General features: G+C 40.9%; 1 protein-coding gene across 2 annotated transcripts in view; it reads left to right on the forward strand.

The window, feature by feature from the left end:
- Positions 1-6,372: 6,372 nt before the first annotated feature.
- LOC120917508 (transmembrane protein 272-like) overlaps positions 6,373-17,739 on the forward strand; it is a 56,304-nt gene continuing 44,937 nt past the window's right edge. The window contains exons 1-3 of one of the 2 annotated variants that reach the window (XM_040328846.1): positions 6,373-6,687; positions 13,243-13,290; positions 14,612-14,670. In XM_040328846.1, coding sequence (XP_040184780.1) covers positions 14,616-14,670 — 55 coding nt within the window. In that variant the 5' untranslated portion in view covers positions 6,373-6,687; positions 13,243-13,290; positions 14,612-14,615. The remainder of the gene's footprint in view (positions 6,688-13,242; positions 13,291-14,611; positions 14,671-17,739) is intronic. The other variant, XM_040328847.1, reaches the window with a different exon arrangement.

Consider the following 17,739-nt stretch of genomic DNA (forward strand, 5'->3'; position numbering starts at 1 on the left):
AGAACCATTTCATCACCTTTATAAAAAGGATCTTTGACAATGATCACGCCACACCAGCTACACCAATATAAAAGACACGATGAGTGCTGGTATCTACCTTTCTTCGGAGTGTATTAGCCACGTAAGCCAAAGCAAATCAGGGTAGTACTTGACTCCAATGCCAAGCATCAAGGGGCATCCCTGAACGACGTTCTTCTCACTGGTCCGAACCTAACCAACAACCTTGTAGGTGAACTTATGAGGTTTATAAGATAGCCAGTTGCCATAACCATAACTGCTGACATTGAACAAATGTTTCATTGCTTCATTGTACGTGATAACCATAGGAACTTCCTAAGGTTTCTGTGTCACCATGACAACAACATGGACAATGAGATGATTGAATACTGAAATAGTGCCTCATCCACTGTTGCAACATACGGTTTACGAATGACTGCCCTTGATGGAGAAAAGAAGTATGGTGTGGATGCTCGACACTTCGTTGAGAGGGACTTCTATGTGGACGATGGACTTAAATCTTTGCCAACAGATGAAAAAGACATAGACCTGCTTCAAAGTACACAAGGTATGCGTTCTGAGGCCAACCTCAGACTACACAAGATTGCCTCAAATAGTGTTGCTGTTATGAAAGCCTTTCAACCTGGCGATCGTGCCACAGGGTTTAAATACAAGGTAAATCCTTACTTAGAAAGCTCTCAGAAACTATTAAAGATTGGGATGCTCCACTACCAATAGACCAGCTTTCAAAGTGGGAGTCTTGGAAACAATCTCTACATGCCTTAGATGGAATCCGTATACCACACTGCTACACTTCTGCCTCCTTTGCTACAAGTCAGAGGAATGAACTTCACATCTTCTCAGATGCATCTACTGAGGCCATAGCAGCTGTCGCTTACCTCAAGGTAAGAGACTCTTCTAATCAAGCCCACATAGGGTTTCTGTTTGGGAAAGCCAAGTTAGCACCTAAACCTGAACACACGATTCCCTGGCTTGAACTTTGTGGGACTGTGCTAGCTGTAGAAATAGCAGACTTCATACTGCATGAGCTAGACATTCAGATGGATGACATCAAATTCCACACAGACAGCAAAGTTGTTCTGGGCTACATATACAACCAGACTAAACGTTTCTATGTCTATGTAAGCAACCGTGTAGAGAGAATTAGGAAATCATCTAAAACCTGAACAATGGCATTATGGAATTGGAATTTTACCCTGCAGATCATGCCACCAGGCCAGTGTCTGCAAGAGGCTTTACAAATTCTTCTTGGTTAACAGGTCCTGAATTCCTGCTGGATCCTTCAGAAGAAACCACAGCTGATGTCTTCAGTCTTCTAGAACCTGACAAAGATCCAGAGACCCCAACTATCCTTACCCCAGCTACTCTTCTTACCCAGAATCTTGGGTCCGTTCCTGTTCCACCTGGAAACTTTAAATTAGGAAATCTGTGCTATGAATAGTGGAAAGGAGTACAACACCTCGCCAACTGCTTCTGGAATCGTTGGAAGATGGAGTATCTTTCTACTCTGCAAGGACACAGGAAATGGCAACGCCTGAACCCTAACATACAAGTTGGAGATCTCGTTCTGCTTAAGGACCAGCAAGCTGAAAGAATCGAATGGCCCATGGGACTTATTGTAAAGAGGGTTGCTAGTGATGACGGTAAGGTACGCAAGGTGGAGGTAAAGGTTTCAAGACAAGGGACTGTAAAGACTTTCATCAGACCTATCACGGAACTTATTCTGCTCTTCCCCTTTGGAGAATGAACTTGTTTTCTTACGCAGCTGGATCCTACCCGTGACTTTAAGAAGAAAGTGTCTTGAACTTTAGTTGACATAACTTGAAGCCTTAAATTAAGAGTTATTGTTATTGCATTATATGCATGTTCTTTTTATGTCTTTCTGGTCATCAAAGCAAATTGCACTGTTATTTGCAGTTGCATAACTACCGTTTTGATGTATACAGTGACATTTACCATGCCAGACTTGGAGTGTGTCATCCCAATGGGGCATAGAATTTATATAGATTGTTATAGATTGTTTCCCTGAACCATTTTTCTATGGATGTTTATATTTAGTTCACATGCTGCCATGTGGTAATGCACTTGTTTTTTTCCATGTCTTTTCCCTGATGTATGACACACTTCCTTTGTATGTAATGTTCCACCCTTTCTTCCTGTGATTGTACTTCCTGTGTCATGGATGCAACTAACAGGCCACATGTAGCAGGACACATGTATTCTGCATAGTAAGCTACAGACAATATCATCTTTTGACCGCATAATACCACAATCTATTCATCTGCTGTATCCTGTCATCTGCTGTAACCTGAGGTTTCGGAATATATGTATGTATGTATGTATGTATGTTTTATTGCAGTTTTTTTGTTGGCATGTACTTCTATTGTTTTTCCATTAAAAAACGTATTGAACAAAAAAAAAAAAAAAGAATTGTAAAGCTACTTTACTGAAAATTTTAATTTTTTCATAAAAAACATATTTTTTCATAGTAGAAAAAATAAACTGGCAAACCAGTAGCTTCTTCATTTAAAGGATTTTTAATTTTAGCACAACAGCGGTGACAGGATCCAATAAAATTCTAACGTGTTTCAGCCAAAGCCTTCCTCATAGCATACATTGGTAACATTAAAACCAACCTTATATAGTAAAGCGGCCGCATTGAAAAGAAGAGGTGGTACGATCTTAATTAAGATTAAATAAATTGATTAACATTACTTGTAGATAGTCTAAAAGTGGGAGAAAAGACATTCAGAAAAAAGACATGTTATTAACCATAAGGATACCAAATAAAACAATCATTTTAAAAAAAGGTTCACATCCATTCTGTTATTCATTCCCAACGGGAAATCCCAAGAGTTTGGCAGAGAGGAGAGATCGTGATAATCTTATCGGTAAACAGCAGATGGTAAAACAACCAAACATCCTCATCACACAGTAGAGCGGTTCATTTTGTAGCCACCTATTATATGCAATATAATGGAATCATGAGCATTGTTAGACAGTGTCTTCCTATTTTGTATACAGACAAAACACTTTATAATATTCTCCAACAGGGATGTCATTTTTCAACAGGAGGGCATCTACTTTGGGATTCCTCCTCTCTCCTAGCCTCTTCTGCTCTTGCACTTCACAGACTTCCAATACATGGTTGAGTGTCAGAGGATCGTATCGGTGAGGTTCCAATACGTGTAAACAGTGTTGCAGACACAAAAAAGCAAAACAGTAACATCTTTTTCTACCGGAAAGGCACATTCCCTCCAAAATGATATCAATTGTAACTCTAAATACGTGATTTACATTATTGAGTACAGTGCTTTTCGGATGCAGTACATAGGTTGTACCATCATCCATTGAGAGTCAGGATATCGGAAAACACTATAATGACAAATTTAACCTGAATGCTAAGAATATGTCTAATGTATCTTATCACTTTAGAACAGTACATGCAGGGAATCTTGATTGTTTTTCTTTTTTTTGGCTTAGAACAGGTTTAAAGGGGTTGTAAAGGAAAAAAATGTCCCCCCTAAATAGCTTCCTTTACCTTAGTGCAGTCCTCCTTCACTTACCTCATCCTTCGATTTTGCTTTTAAATGTCCTTATATGCTCACTTACTGTTCTTCTGTCTGTAACTACACACCGTAATGCAAGGTTTTCTTCCTGGTGTGGAGAAAGCCTCTTGAGGGGGGAGTGGGCGAGCAGGAGTGTCAGGATGCCCACTATCACACAGCTCCTTGCTCTATCTGCAAAGTAGAGAGTGTCCTGACTTGCAACACCAGGGAGAAAGCCTTGCATTACGGTGTGTAGTTACAGAAAGAAGAACAGGAAGTGAGGATTTCTCAGAAGAAATAAGGACATTTAAAAGCAAAATGGAAGGATGAGGTAAGTGAAGGAGGACTGCACTAAGGTAAAGGAAGCTAATTAGGGAAAAAATAAATTCCTTTACAACCCCTTTAAAGACACATCACGCCCTGCTTCAGAGTTCAGAGAAGTTTGATGGATTTGTACCCTTAATACCAGGACCCCATTGGGAATGAATAACAGAATTTATTGCAAACCTTTTTTAGAAATGTTTAATGTTTTATTTGGTATGCATAGGGTTAATACCTTCTTTCTTTTTTCTGAATGTCTTTTCTCCCACTTTATCTTTTCTCCCTCAGGTGGTCTATCCACAAGTGATGTTGATCAACCTAATGATTCTCAATTAACATTGTACCGCCTCCTCGTTTCAATGGGAGCCTCTTTATTATATAAGTTTGGTTTTAATGTTACCAATGTGAGGAAGGCTTTGTCCGAAATGTGTTAGTAATTGTATTGGATCCTGTGACCGCTGTTGTACTAAAATAAAAATCCTTTGAATGAAGAAGCTACTGGGTTCTCGGCTTATCTTTTCTACTATGGATTTGCAGTGAACGACTTGGTCAGTGCACCAACTCCACTCATACACCTTCCAATATAGTGGTAGAGCTTGGGTAAGTTTTCTTGTGTCTCCATTTTTTTCAGTTTTTCCAAAACTTCCAGAAATTTGACATCTCTATGTAGATACCATACCAAAGTGTATCAGTAAAGACTGTAATCCTTCGCTGTATGTCAAGTCTTGCCATTGTAAGTGTAGCACTACCCCCACAGGAGCCGTTTGTATTTTGCCACGTTTGCTCAGCAGCCAAGTGCAAGGTAGATTCACACAGCCAAGTGCACACACACACACTTCTGCTCAATGTCTACAATGACCAGTCTAGGGGTTTTATTTTGTTGTTTTATTGGAGAACTTGGATAGGGAAGGGATATATTGTAGTGGTATATGCCAAACTGAACTATTCACACTCTAACTTCCTTTTCTAGTGAAACTTGGCTGAAGTCCTATAAAGCAGTTGTAAACCCCAAAATTAAAAAAAATAAAAATAAAAACCTGCAAGAAAAAGGCATAATGAGCTAGTATGACTATCATATTAGCTCATTATGAATTACTAACCTTAGATCGAAGCCCCCGAAGCCGTCCTTGTCTCCCCCTCCGGCCGCAGACATTTCTCCTGAAGGCTACGCTGTGATTGGCCGGAGCGGCAAAGACATCACTTCGCGCATGCGCGCAGGAGATGGCAAAGCCGGCATTAGCCATTGAGAAAACCGTCATTCTCATTGCGCCTGTGCTGTTGTCTACGTTGCGCAGCGCCGTAGACCACGGTGTATTCCTTTTGGAAAAAATCTCCTAAACCATGTGGGTTTAGGAGATATTGCAAACACCTACAGGTAAGCCTTAATCTAGGCTTACCTGTAGGTGTAACTTACCACAGAGGGTTTACAACCACTTTAACCATTTAACGCCCGCCGCACGCCTATTTACGCCCACAGAATGGCACGTACAGGCAGATGGGCGTATATATACGTCCCCGCCTTCTAGCGGTTCGGGGGTCCGATCGGGACCCCCTCCGCTGCGTGCGGCGGACGGATTCCTGTGGGACGGGACGACGGCACAGCTATTTGTTGATAGCCGCCCCGTCGAAATCGCTCCCCGGAGCTGAAGAACGGGGAGAGCCGTATGTAAACACGGCTTCCCCGTGCTTCACTGTGGCGGCTGCATCGATCGAGTGATCCCTTTTATAGGGAGACTAGATCGATGACATCAGTCCTACAGCCACACCCCCCTACAGTTGTAAACACACACTAGGTGAACCCTAACTCCTACAGCGCCCCCTGTGGTTAACTCCCAAACTGCAACTGTCATTTTTACAATAAACAATGCAATTTAAATGCATTTTTTGCTGTGAAAATGACAATGGTCCCAAAAATGTGTCAAAATTGTCCGGAGTGTCTGCCATAATGTCGCAGTCACTAAAAAAATCGCTGATCGCCGCCAATAGTAGTAAAAAAAAAAAAAATTATAAAAATGCCAAAAAACTATCCCCTATTTTGTAAACGCTATAAAATTTGCACAAACCAATCGATAAACACTTATTGCGATTTTTTTTTTACCAAAAATAGGTAGAAGAATACGTATCGGCCTAAACTGAGGGAAAAAAATGTTATATATGTTTTTGGGGGATATTTATTACAGGAAAAAGTAAAAAATATTGCATTTTTTTCAAAATTGTTGCTCTATTTTTTTTTATAGCGCAAAAAATAAAAACCGCAGAGGTGATCAAATACCACCAAAAGAAAGCTCTATTTGTGGGGAAAAAAGGACGCCAATTTTGTTTGGGAGCCACGTCGCACGACCGCGCAATTGTCTGTTAAAGCGACGCAGTGCCGAATCGCAAAACCTGGCCTGGGCATTTAGCAACAAAATGGTCCGGGGCTTAAGTGGTTAAGAAGGCAGATACAGACTTCTTCATAGCAGCAGCACACTGATTGCAGAACTTAGCAATGTCCCTTAGTAAAGTAGTGGACAGTCCTGGTCCTGGACAAAGTTCTAAGAACACTAGCCAGTGTTCTCTTTGTGTGAACCCTCAGCTGACTTAAAGCACAAGAGGGGGTTAACTGTCTTTGGCTCCTTGGTTGTCGGTACTCACAAGGCTCCTGAAAAAAGTTTTGGCTTTAGATGTACTTTCACTTTTTAATTCAGTTTGTTGCAGTGAGAAGGAGGTCCCTGGGTAAGCCAAAGATATATATAATGACAGAACAAAAGGAAGTGGATGTGATTAACTGATGAAGCAGAGAAACAACTCATAACTAAACGTAAGTATCAAAGATGATTTGTCTTTATAGGCATCTAACGGTTTACAAAATCAGAGGGGAGAGAAACACTCTACTAGACAGACAGCATCATGACATCTACTCTGTTATTCACATATAGTTTATAGTATATTTTCACTTTAATTTCTACTATTTAAAATCAGAAACATTGGAACAAGAAAAATAATCTTGTTAATAGTTGAATTAGAATGTATTTCTAATAACATGCCATCCCTCTACAACAATCTGACAAATCATAATGAAACATCGATTGCATAGTGTTATATTTGCTTTCCTTTCTAAAAAGCTGGTTTCTTATATACTGTACATGAAATGCATAATCCTGTTATACAGCGTAATAGCGTACGCTGATAAAGTATTTTGTGTTATTTTGGGTTTAAATAACTACTTTTAGCTTTTATGACCATTCTTGCCTCTGTGAGGCCCCACACACCTAATCTAGCACATTCATTTTTTTTTTGTTTTCATAGATTATTTTCCTAAAGTTGAGATCTTCTTTGCAGTGGGGCTGTGCTGGCACTGTACGTTTTGCCTGCTCATTTATGCCTAGGGGACTGAGAGTCTCCTACGCACTATGGGCCGGATTCAGATACATTGGCGTATCTGTCCGGCCCATGTAACTTATCTCCGATACGCTACGCCGCTCTAACTTTGGGCGCAAGTTCTTTATTCACAAAGAACTCGCGCCCTTAGTTAGAGCGGCGTGGCGTATGTGTTGCGGCGTAAGGCCGCGTAATTCAAATGGGGATGTAGGGGGGCGTGTTTTATTTAAATTTCCCTTGACCCCGCGTTTTTGATGTTTTACTTGAACGGCGCATGCGCCGTCCGTAAAATCTCCCAGTGTGCATTTCTCTAAATGACGTCGCAAGGACGTCATTGCTTTCGTCGTGAACGTAAATTACGTCCATCCGTATTCGCGAACGACTTACGCAAACGACGTAAAAATTTCAAAACTCAGCGCGGGAACGATGGCCATACTTAACATTGGCTGCGTCTCATAGACCCAGGGGTAACTATACGCCGGAAAAAGCCGAACGCAAACGACGTAAAAAAAAGCGCCGGGCGGGCGTTCGTTTTTGAATCGGAGTAACTCTTCATTTGCATATTCGTCGCGTAAAAAAAACGAAACGCCACCTAGCGGCCGGCCTGGAATTGCAGCCTAAGATCCGACGGTGTAAGACACTTACACCTGGCGGATCTTAGGAATATCTATGCGTAATTGATTCTCTGAATCAGTCGCATAGATACGACCGGCAGAACTCAGAGATACAACGGCGTATCAGGAGATACACCGTCGTATCTCTTTCTGAATCTGGCCCTATTAGACCGTTCCTGCAGCCTCTTCTCCCCTACACTCTGGCAGTCTAAGGTCCTTGTTATCAGGACCAATGCGGGTATCAATGCTTGTCGTTCCTGGCTGCAGGCATTGATTCTGATATGCTCCACCTGTTGCTCCTGATCACAGGCATTGTTCCTGGTACGATCTACCTATCACTTATGGTCGCCAGCTCTATTCCTCTGTTTGCCAAACTCAGGTCCTTTAAACCCTTGCAGCTGGGAACAGCTATCCCTACAGTTATTCTGGGTTTGCTCCGTTCTCCATACTCTGCTGCTTGGAGCCTAGCTGGCCACAGCTACTGCTGATACCCTCTGTTTGCTGAAATCTACTCCTTCAACCCCTTGCAGCCAAACACTTCTGAACATCTTTTTGGTGCTCTCAGCAGCTTCCTTATGCCCCGTACACACGATCCGAAAATCGCACAAAAAATGCCGCTTTTGAAACAATCGTACGATAATCGGATCATTAGTACAGAGCTTTCGAGAGCCAATCAGGACAGTTCATCAAATATTATTCTATCGGACATGCACAGAATATTTTTTTGTACGATGCCAGATGGTACGATTTTTGTTTAATCAGTACAGCTGTCGTTCGAAAATGCAATACAAATGCAGTACAACACATGACATCACTTCCGATTGTTTATTCTGTCGTACGAGAATTTTCGTGACTTTAGTAAACTCATCAGATTTGACGTGAGATTAGCATACAAAAAAAACAGATGATCATTCGTTCGATGATCGGATCGTGTGTACCGGGCATTCGTTTTCTCACTAGTCACCAGGGGTCCTATTGCATCTCCCTGCATCTGCTAGTATCTGGGGAAGAGACCTGGGTGCAAGATTCAGCTGAGTTGAACCCCTTCATGAATACCACCCAACTCCTAGACCAGGGGTGTCAAACTCAATTTCATTGTGGGCCGCATCAGCATGAATGTCTTACGTCAAAGGCCTATTGTTTCTGTAAGAATATATGTGTACAGTGTCTGTGGCTTTTTTTCTCAGAGCATAAGTGCAGGAACTCGACCACAAACCATACCAGTGCCCTAGGCACAGAGTGCAGAGTTTGGGGCTGAAAAAATGCCCTGGTTGCGAGGGCATGGTGGACCGGATTCAGCCCGTGGGCCTTGTGTTTGACACTTGTGCTCTAGACTCTCCTCTATGGTAAATGCAGTTGTAGTCAGGGTAGAATCCAGTGCACTCTATTCACTTTGTGACAGAAGTATTAGCTGCTCTGCAAAGTTATTTTCTATTCCTATTGCTGTGGAGTCCCAGGAGACTGAAGTGGGGTATGAATGATAGTTCCATTAGCAACAGCATTCTTTTTTATGTACTGAAAGTTTAACCACTTGTCCATAGGAAGGTTTTACCCTCTTCATGACCAGGACATTTTTTTCTACTCAGCACTATGCTACTTTAATTGGGAAGTGCTTGGTCATGCAACAATGTACCCATCTGAAATTTATATTTTTTTTAACGGAAAAATAACTTTCTTTTGGTGGCATTTGATCACCACTGTTTTTTTTTTAATATAATTTATTTTGTAAACAAAAAAGATTAAAAACAAACAACATTTTCTACTTTCTTTTATAAAACATATCAAATAAATTCAAATTTCTTCATAAATGTATGCAAAAATGTATTCTGCTACATGTCTTTGGTAAAAAATAACCCAAAGCAGTGTATTTAGTCTGTAAAAGTTAGTCTACAAAGTATGGTATATATATATATATATATATATATATATATATATATATATATATATATATATAAAAATAGATCAGTTCCGAGGTACTGGCTATATGTACAGTATCTCACAAAAGTGAGTACACCCCTCACATTTTTGCAAATATTTTATTATATCTTTTCATGAGACAACACTGAAAAAAATGAAACTTTGCTACAAAGTAAAGTAGTGAGTGTACTGAAAAAGGACAGGTTCCCCAGTGGGGTTTTTAGGCAGCAAAAATTGTTATTTGGTGTAGAAAATTACAAAGGCGTACCAATAGTTTGTAAAAAAGTAGAAAGAATATTTTAATAAGTAGAAAAAATTGTTGATTGTAAAACAATGAGCTCTGGTACAGTTTAACATTGAGAACACATACATATGACGATATAGCATCAAAATTACATGACATTGATCAACATGATTGGCTGATCTTCAAGTCAAATTGTTCCTGACGCGTTTCGACCCCTACATATGGGTCTTCTTCGGAGGAAAAGATATATGATGCAAACTATAACAGAAAATAAATATATAGTAATGGGATACATAATGCATAGTACAGTCTGAATAGACATATATTTTAAATTTTAAAGTGTATAGTTACCAACTCACAGATTGTGTTTCTCAGTTCTATTTGGACCAGAGTAGGATTAGAATCCTGAGGATCTCTGATAGCTTGTCTCCATACGGGTGGTTTGTGCCCCCACAAGAGTCCTCAGAAATGCCCCTCATAGGTGGCCTACAGGAACCCACAGTATGAATGGGAAGGATTCCAGGTCCAGCCAGGGAGCGTGGGCCGGGCAGGTGGACAGGGGGCCCAGCAAAGCAGTTGCCTGAGTAGTGCCTATTTAGGAATTCAAATATAGAATGGTATAAATACCAAGTTTAAATATAATTTTGAAATGTAGAAGTAATAAACTATATAGATAGGTGGCGCTAGACTTGCACATACAACCCATTATGATAGTATGTATGTAAAGACATGTATCTAAAATGGAACTACCATATGAGATTTAATTATATAGGTGCATAAGAAAAATTCTATAGTATAAGGAAATTCGGAGTATAAGGGGTGGTGAAACGTAATTATAGTTTATGATGTAAAATACAATGTAAGTTAGAGTACCAAAAGTATGTTGGTATAATGTGTAGTAATAAAAATTATTATTGGGTGAGAATAAATTAGTTGCGAGTGTGTGATGTGTATGTGTGGATGAAGGTATGAGAAAAAAAAAAAAAAAACGTGATAGAAAGTAATAAGTAAGATAAAAATGGGTAAATAAGTGAATAAGATAAAGATGTGTAAGAATGATAAAAGATGATAGAAAACTATGGGTTGGAAAGTGATTGGGTGACCCAATCACTTTCCAACCCATAGTTTTCTATCATCTTTTATCATTCTTACACATCTTTATCTTATTCACTTATTTACCCATTTTTATCTTACTTATTACTTTCTATCACGTTTTTTTTTTTTTTCTCATACCTTCATCCACACATACACATCACACACTCGCAACTAATTTATTCTCACCCAATAATAATTTTTATTACTACACATTATACCAACATACTTTTGGTACTCTAACTTACATTGTATTTTACATCATAAACTATAATTACGTTTCACCACCCCTTATACTCCGAATTTCCTTATACTATAGAATTTTTCTTATGCACCTATATAATTAAATCTCATATGGTAGTTCCATTTTAGATACATGTCTTTACATACATACTATCATAATGGGTTGTATGTGCAAGTCTAGCGCCACCTATCTATATAATTTATTACTTCTACATTTCAAAATTATATTTAAACTTGGTATTTATACCATTCTATATTTGAATTCCTAAATAGGCACCACTCAGGCAACTGCTTTGCTGGGCCCCCTGTCCACCTGCCCGGCCCACGCTCCCTGGCTGGACCTGGAATCCTTCCCATTCACACTGTGGGTTCCTGTAGGCCACCTATGAGGGGCATTTCTGAGGACTCTTGTGGGGGCACAAACCACCCGTATGGAGACAAGCTATCAGGGATCCTCAGGATTCTAATCATACTCTGGTCCAAATAGAACTGAGAAACACAATCTGTGAGTTGGTAACTATACACTTTAAAATTTAAAATATATGTCTATTCAGACTGTACTATGCATTATGTATCCCATTACTATATATTTATTTTCTGTTATAGTTTGCATCATATATCTTTTCCTCCGAAGAAGACCCATATGTAGGGGTCGAAACGCGTCAGGAACAATTTGACTTGAAGATCAGCCAATCATGTTGATCAATGTCATGTAATTTTGATGCTATATCGTCATATGTATGTGTTCTCAATGTTAAACTGTACCAGAGCTCATTGTTTTACAATCAAATTTTTTCTACTTATTAAAATATTCTTTCTACTTTTTTACAAACTATTGGTACGCCTTTGTAATTTTCTACACTAAATAACAATTTTTGCTGCCTAAAAACCCCACTGGGGAACCTGTCCTTTTTCATTATCTATTTAGGGGTGAGCAGCACTTTCCCCCATCCTTTTGTGTCCTTATCCTTTTTCATAGTAGTGAGTGTACTTACCTGCCTTGTGAAATTATTTTGCACAGAGCAGCCTGGATCCTCCTCTTCTCGGGTACCTCTTCAGCCCCCCTCCCTCGTGTCGAGTGCCCCAAAAGCAAGCAGCTTGCTTTGGGGTAACCGAGCCGAGTCACAGCTCCGTGTGTCTATTCAGACACAGAGCTCTGATTTGGCCCCGCCCCCTCTCTCCTGATTGGCTAACTGACTTTGGTTGACAGCAGTTGGAGCCAATGGTGCTGTTGCTGTGCCTCAGCCAGTCAGGAGGGGAATCCTGGATGGTTGAGGCAGTCCTGGACAATGCTGGATAAAAAGGGGGCTCAGGTAAGTATAAGGGGGTGCTGGGGCGGCTGCTGCACACAGAAGGCTTTTTATCTTAAAGCAGAGTTCCACCAATATAAAAGTCAGCAGCTACAAAAAGTCACCTGTCTCAGGTTCCAGAGATGCAGGCGTACAAAGCCCCGCTCGTCTCCCCCTCCTCTCTGCAGCACCGGCATCGTGACTGTGGGTGCCCCGGCCGTGGCTTTACAGCCGGGCACGCACTGAGCATTCGCAAACCGCATTGCGCGTCGTGATTGGCTGGGCAATCATCTGGGACCTGTGATGTGTCCCAGATGATTGATGAGAGGGAGGGGGGAGAGGTGAACTTCCTTCCAGCGCCGCGGTGCCCCAGGAGGAAGTGGGAGCTGGAACCCCCCCCCCAAATAAATTACATGCCAAATGTTGCATGTCAGGGGGTCACCTTCCCTTAAAGCGGAAGTTCAATTTTTGGGATGCATGAAGTTAAAAAATCTTCTGACTACAATCACTTTAAAGAAAAGTATAACATACAGTCCAAAATAAAGTGGCTATTTAAGCAAGTCATATTTATTATTTTCATCATACATTTCTTTCAGAAATCCTCACTATGTCTGATTCTCCATCTCCTAATACACACTCCACAGGTAAGTAAAAGTGACAGATTATTTATCTGCTAACAGACTTTGATAAGTACAAAACATCTCAGCACATTCTAGGATACCATAAACAAAGAAAACCACAAATTGGTATACTACTTAGATCCCTCAGTCATTGCTGAATCCTGATATGGTAAGGGTTACAAAGCAGAAGTGATCAAGGCAGCTATTTAAATTCCCACATGCAGGTGAAACTTGAAAAATTTGAATATTGTGCAAAAGTTCATTTATTTCACGAATGCAACTTAAAATGTGAAACTAATATATGAGATAGACGCATTACATGTAAAGCAAGATAGTTCAAGCCGTGATTTTTCATAATTGTGATGATGTGCATTTCGTACACATTTTCGGACACATTTTTCATTATTCGGACATTCGGATGCATACGAATTCCCGAATTGCAATATTAATGAATTTACCGAATCCGAACGAACGTTTTCGATTCCGAATCGAAAACCCGCGGACGAAATTCGATCGGAATTCGAAAAAAAATCGAATCGAATTTGAAAACAAATTATATTCGAAAAGAGACTATTTGTTTTTGAATCCGGTCAAAATATTTTCGAATTCGACCGGATTTTTCGAAATTCGTTCGAAAACGAAGGAATTCCGAAAACGAATTTAACACATGTAACGAACCTAACTTAACGAAAATAATTAAATAACGAAATAAAACGAAACAAAACAAAACAAAACAAAATTTTCCCTTTTGCACATGCCTAGCTTACAGCTCATGTAAACCCCAAATCCACAATCTCAGAAAATTTGAATATTGTGAAAAGGTGCAATATTCTAGGCTCAAAGTGACCCACTCTAATCAGCTAATTAAGCCATAACACCTGCAAAGGGTTCCTGAGCCTTTAAATGGTCTCTCAGTTTGGTTCAGTAGGAATCACAATCATGGGAAAGACTGCTGACCTGACAGTTGTGCAGAAAGACATCATCGACACCCTCCATAATGAGGGAAAGCCTCAAAAAGTAATTGCAAAGAAGTTGGATTTTCCCAAAGTGCTGTATCAAAGCACATTAATACAAAGTTATGTGGAAGGGAAAAGTGTGGAAGAAAAAGGTGCACAAGCAGTAAGAATGACCGCAGCCTGGAGAGGATTGTCAGAAAAAGGCCATTCAATAGTGTTGGGGACTTTCACAAGGAATGGACTGAGACTGGAGTCAGTGCATCAAGAGCCACCACAAACAGACGGATCCTGGACATGAGCTTCAAATGTCGTATTCCTTTCGAGTTTCACCTGTATGTGTAAGGTATCCATAAACATCAGATGACATACAATTTTTATTGACTTTATAGGGTGATGATAACATGTTTGGGGACTCCTAAGCAACCAGCAAGTGACATTGAACACTTTGGTAAGGAATATGTTATGTGCAGCACAGATTGCAAAGTGCAGCAGTCAGGACAATAAAGCTTCTAATGCACATTGCCTAATTGTATGGAATGTACTGTACACTGTACAGAATACAGCATTCAGAAGTATGTAAATGTGTACAGTTAAATATTTCAAAGTAACTACATATCCTACAAATTCAGGAGTATGTAATAGAAAGCCTGAAGGAGAAGTATGAGAATGCAAAAAAAAAACAAACACCTACACTCAACTCTATGGATACTGTCTTTAAGCCTGAGAACCACTCTGGGTAAAGAGCGTTGACTGTAAGTCACCTCTCTCTGCTCTGCCCCTCCAGCACTCAGTGGAGCACAGGGCTGGGGCAAAAGCGGTTGGCTCAGGCTCTCAGTGGCATGCTGAGAGGCTGAGTCAGCTGCTAATCAGGCATCTGTGTGAAGCTTGACATTATTGTCAGGATCCTTCCAGAGCCATGAGTGGCTCTGTGATGTTTCTGGGTCACAGTGCAGCCTGCAACATTTGTGAACATCTTACCTCCTTGCTGCAGTGGTTCTGCTAGATCTGTGATTCCATCCACATGTGCTGCTGGCTTCACTATTCACAGGTGGGCGTCGCATGCTCTACTATGGATTTATATAATTTTCCCTTCTATCACTTCCTTGGTCGTCTCCCAGTCTACTTCCCTAGATGTAGACATACTCAGTGCAGCCCAGGTTGCCCGAGCAACTGCCTGTTTCTCAGAACTCCTGTTTGCCTAGTGTTTTGTGCATTCAGTGTCTGAATACTTCCCATGTACTGTCCCCAGCTTGGTCTTCCATATGTACTTGTCTGCTGCCCTTCCTGACCTCATCTCATTTCCTGGATCCTCTTCAGTCTCCTGCCATCTGTACTACGAATAGGCGAGTTGTATCCGTATTGTCAGCTGGGCGTACCTTGGGGCCGCAACCTGGTTCCAGCTTGCTGCAAGTCCATTAGGGGCCCTGGTGAAGAAACAGGTTGGGGATTAGACTGCAGGGAATCCCATGTTGATGTTCTACAGTAATGGCTCATTACTACTGAAACCTGACAATGGTATACAATATTGGGGATATAATATTTGACAGTACAACAAAAATATATGTATTGTCCCTGGCGCTTTCTTACAATGTCAACATAGGCTGGAAATTTGCGGATAGAGTTTATTAAGTAGGGCCGGGACCCTAGACCGCCTGACTAGCAACTTGTAGTCCTGTTCTTAAAGCGACTTGCTATTGAAGATTTATGTGTCAATGATATAATCCTTTTAATTTGCATGCTTGTGAAAGAGATTTGGAGGTCCTCCTTCCAGTGTCGTATGTTCAAAGGGGACGTGGCCTTCTAGAGGCTAAATAATCAGTTTATACAAAAATGACAGCAGATGTGGTACATATTTTCCCTCCGCACATAGGGGCTCGAAGGGTGTCAATGGCCTTACATACAATTCCGTCCGGTATAGACTTTAAATAATGTGCCAAATGAAATGCTGACCAGGGACTCAAGGGGGGCAGTGAGAGAATAGATAGTTCTTGTGTAGACTTCCATCCCTGAGGTGTAGCAAAATGCATGTAACTAGTTATGCCCTGTCCTACCAAACCCCGGAGCTGTTTGTTGTCAAGCCCTGGCGTGAAATCTGGATTCTGGATCACTGGTGTTAATGGGGATGGATTAGAAGAGAGGCCCTTTATTAACAATGTTTGAGTAAGAACTGTAATAGTAGCCTTAATTGTAGGATGCTTCTTTAAACTCTGACAGTATTTATGAGTGACCCAAGGAAGCACAGACAAAGCGAGGCTTGTTGTTCTACTTGTACCCAGGGTTTGGTCTGCGAGGAAGTACACCATGACACTATTCTAGACAAATGTAGGGCCCGATAGTATGAGATCAAGTCGGGTAAACCGATGCCCCCCTGGGATTTAGGCAGAACTAACAATGAGTAACAGAGTTTGCGACTTTATTATTCCAAAAAATTCCAGAAATTTAAGCAACAGTGTCGGACACGAAGGAAAAAATGCTTGGGATAGTTTAATAGGAAGCGCTTGCATTAGATATAGAATCTGTAGGAGCACTGTCTTAAATGCATTACACCTCCCGAACCACGTGAGGGTAAGAGTTTGCCAAAGTTGGAGATGTGATCGTATTTTAGTTGGTAAAGGATAGAAATTAATCTCGTATAGTGAACCTGTATCCGGTGTTAATTTAACCCCCAGATATTTCAAAAGACTGGATCCATTATAACCGAAAAAGACCTTGTAGCTTTTTGATGTACTCTGCAGGAAGAAGGATACTCATCGCCTCACTTTTAGAATCATTTATAGAAAAATTAGAGACGTCCTTATACTGAGCGAAACATTGAAATAAACGTGGTAGCAAGACCTCTGGGTCAGTGAGAAAAAATAAAAGATCATCTGCAAACGCTACGATTTTATGCTCCATGCTTAATACCTGTATTCCACTAATCGGGGGTTCTGATCTAACTTTACACAGAAAAAGTTCTAGGGTTAACACAAAAATTAATGGGGAAAGAGGGCAGCCCTGTCTCGTCCCGTTGGACAAAGTAAAATACTCTAATCGGGTCCCGTTCACCAACACAGCGGCTGTAGGGCCAGTGTATAATGCATGGATCCAGGTCTGCATTCGTAACCCCAGGCCTATATGTCTAAGGGTGGATCGTAAGAACTGCCAATCTACCCGATCAAAGGCCTTTTCAGCATCTGTTAATAAAAGTAAAAAGGGTCGGGCCTCTGATTGGGCAGAGTGGATCAGATCTATTGCCCTTATAGTATTATCCCTGGCCTCTCTCTGAGGGATAAAACCTGCCTGATCTGTGTGGACAAGATGGGGAATATATGGCAATAGCCTATTTGCTGTGGCCCAGATTCAGGTAGATCCGCGCAATATTTGCTTGGGCAAAGAGCAAAGATTTTTCTCTGCGCCCACGCAAATATTTCGATTTGCCCGCGATTCACGGAGCAGTAGCTACGTAAATTGCGCGGGCGCTATGCTAATTAGCCCTGCGTAAGGGCGCCTAATGTAAATGATCCCGCCGGGGGCGGGA

Source organism: Rana temporaria, chromosome 11 (assembly GCF_905171775.1).
Source record: "Rana temporaria chromosome 11, aRanTem1.1, whole genome shotgun sequence".
NCBI classification, from domain to species: Eukaryota; Metazoa; Chordata; class Amphibia; order Anura; family Ranidae; genus Rana; species Rana temporaria.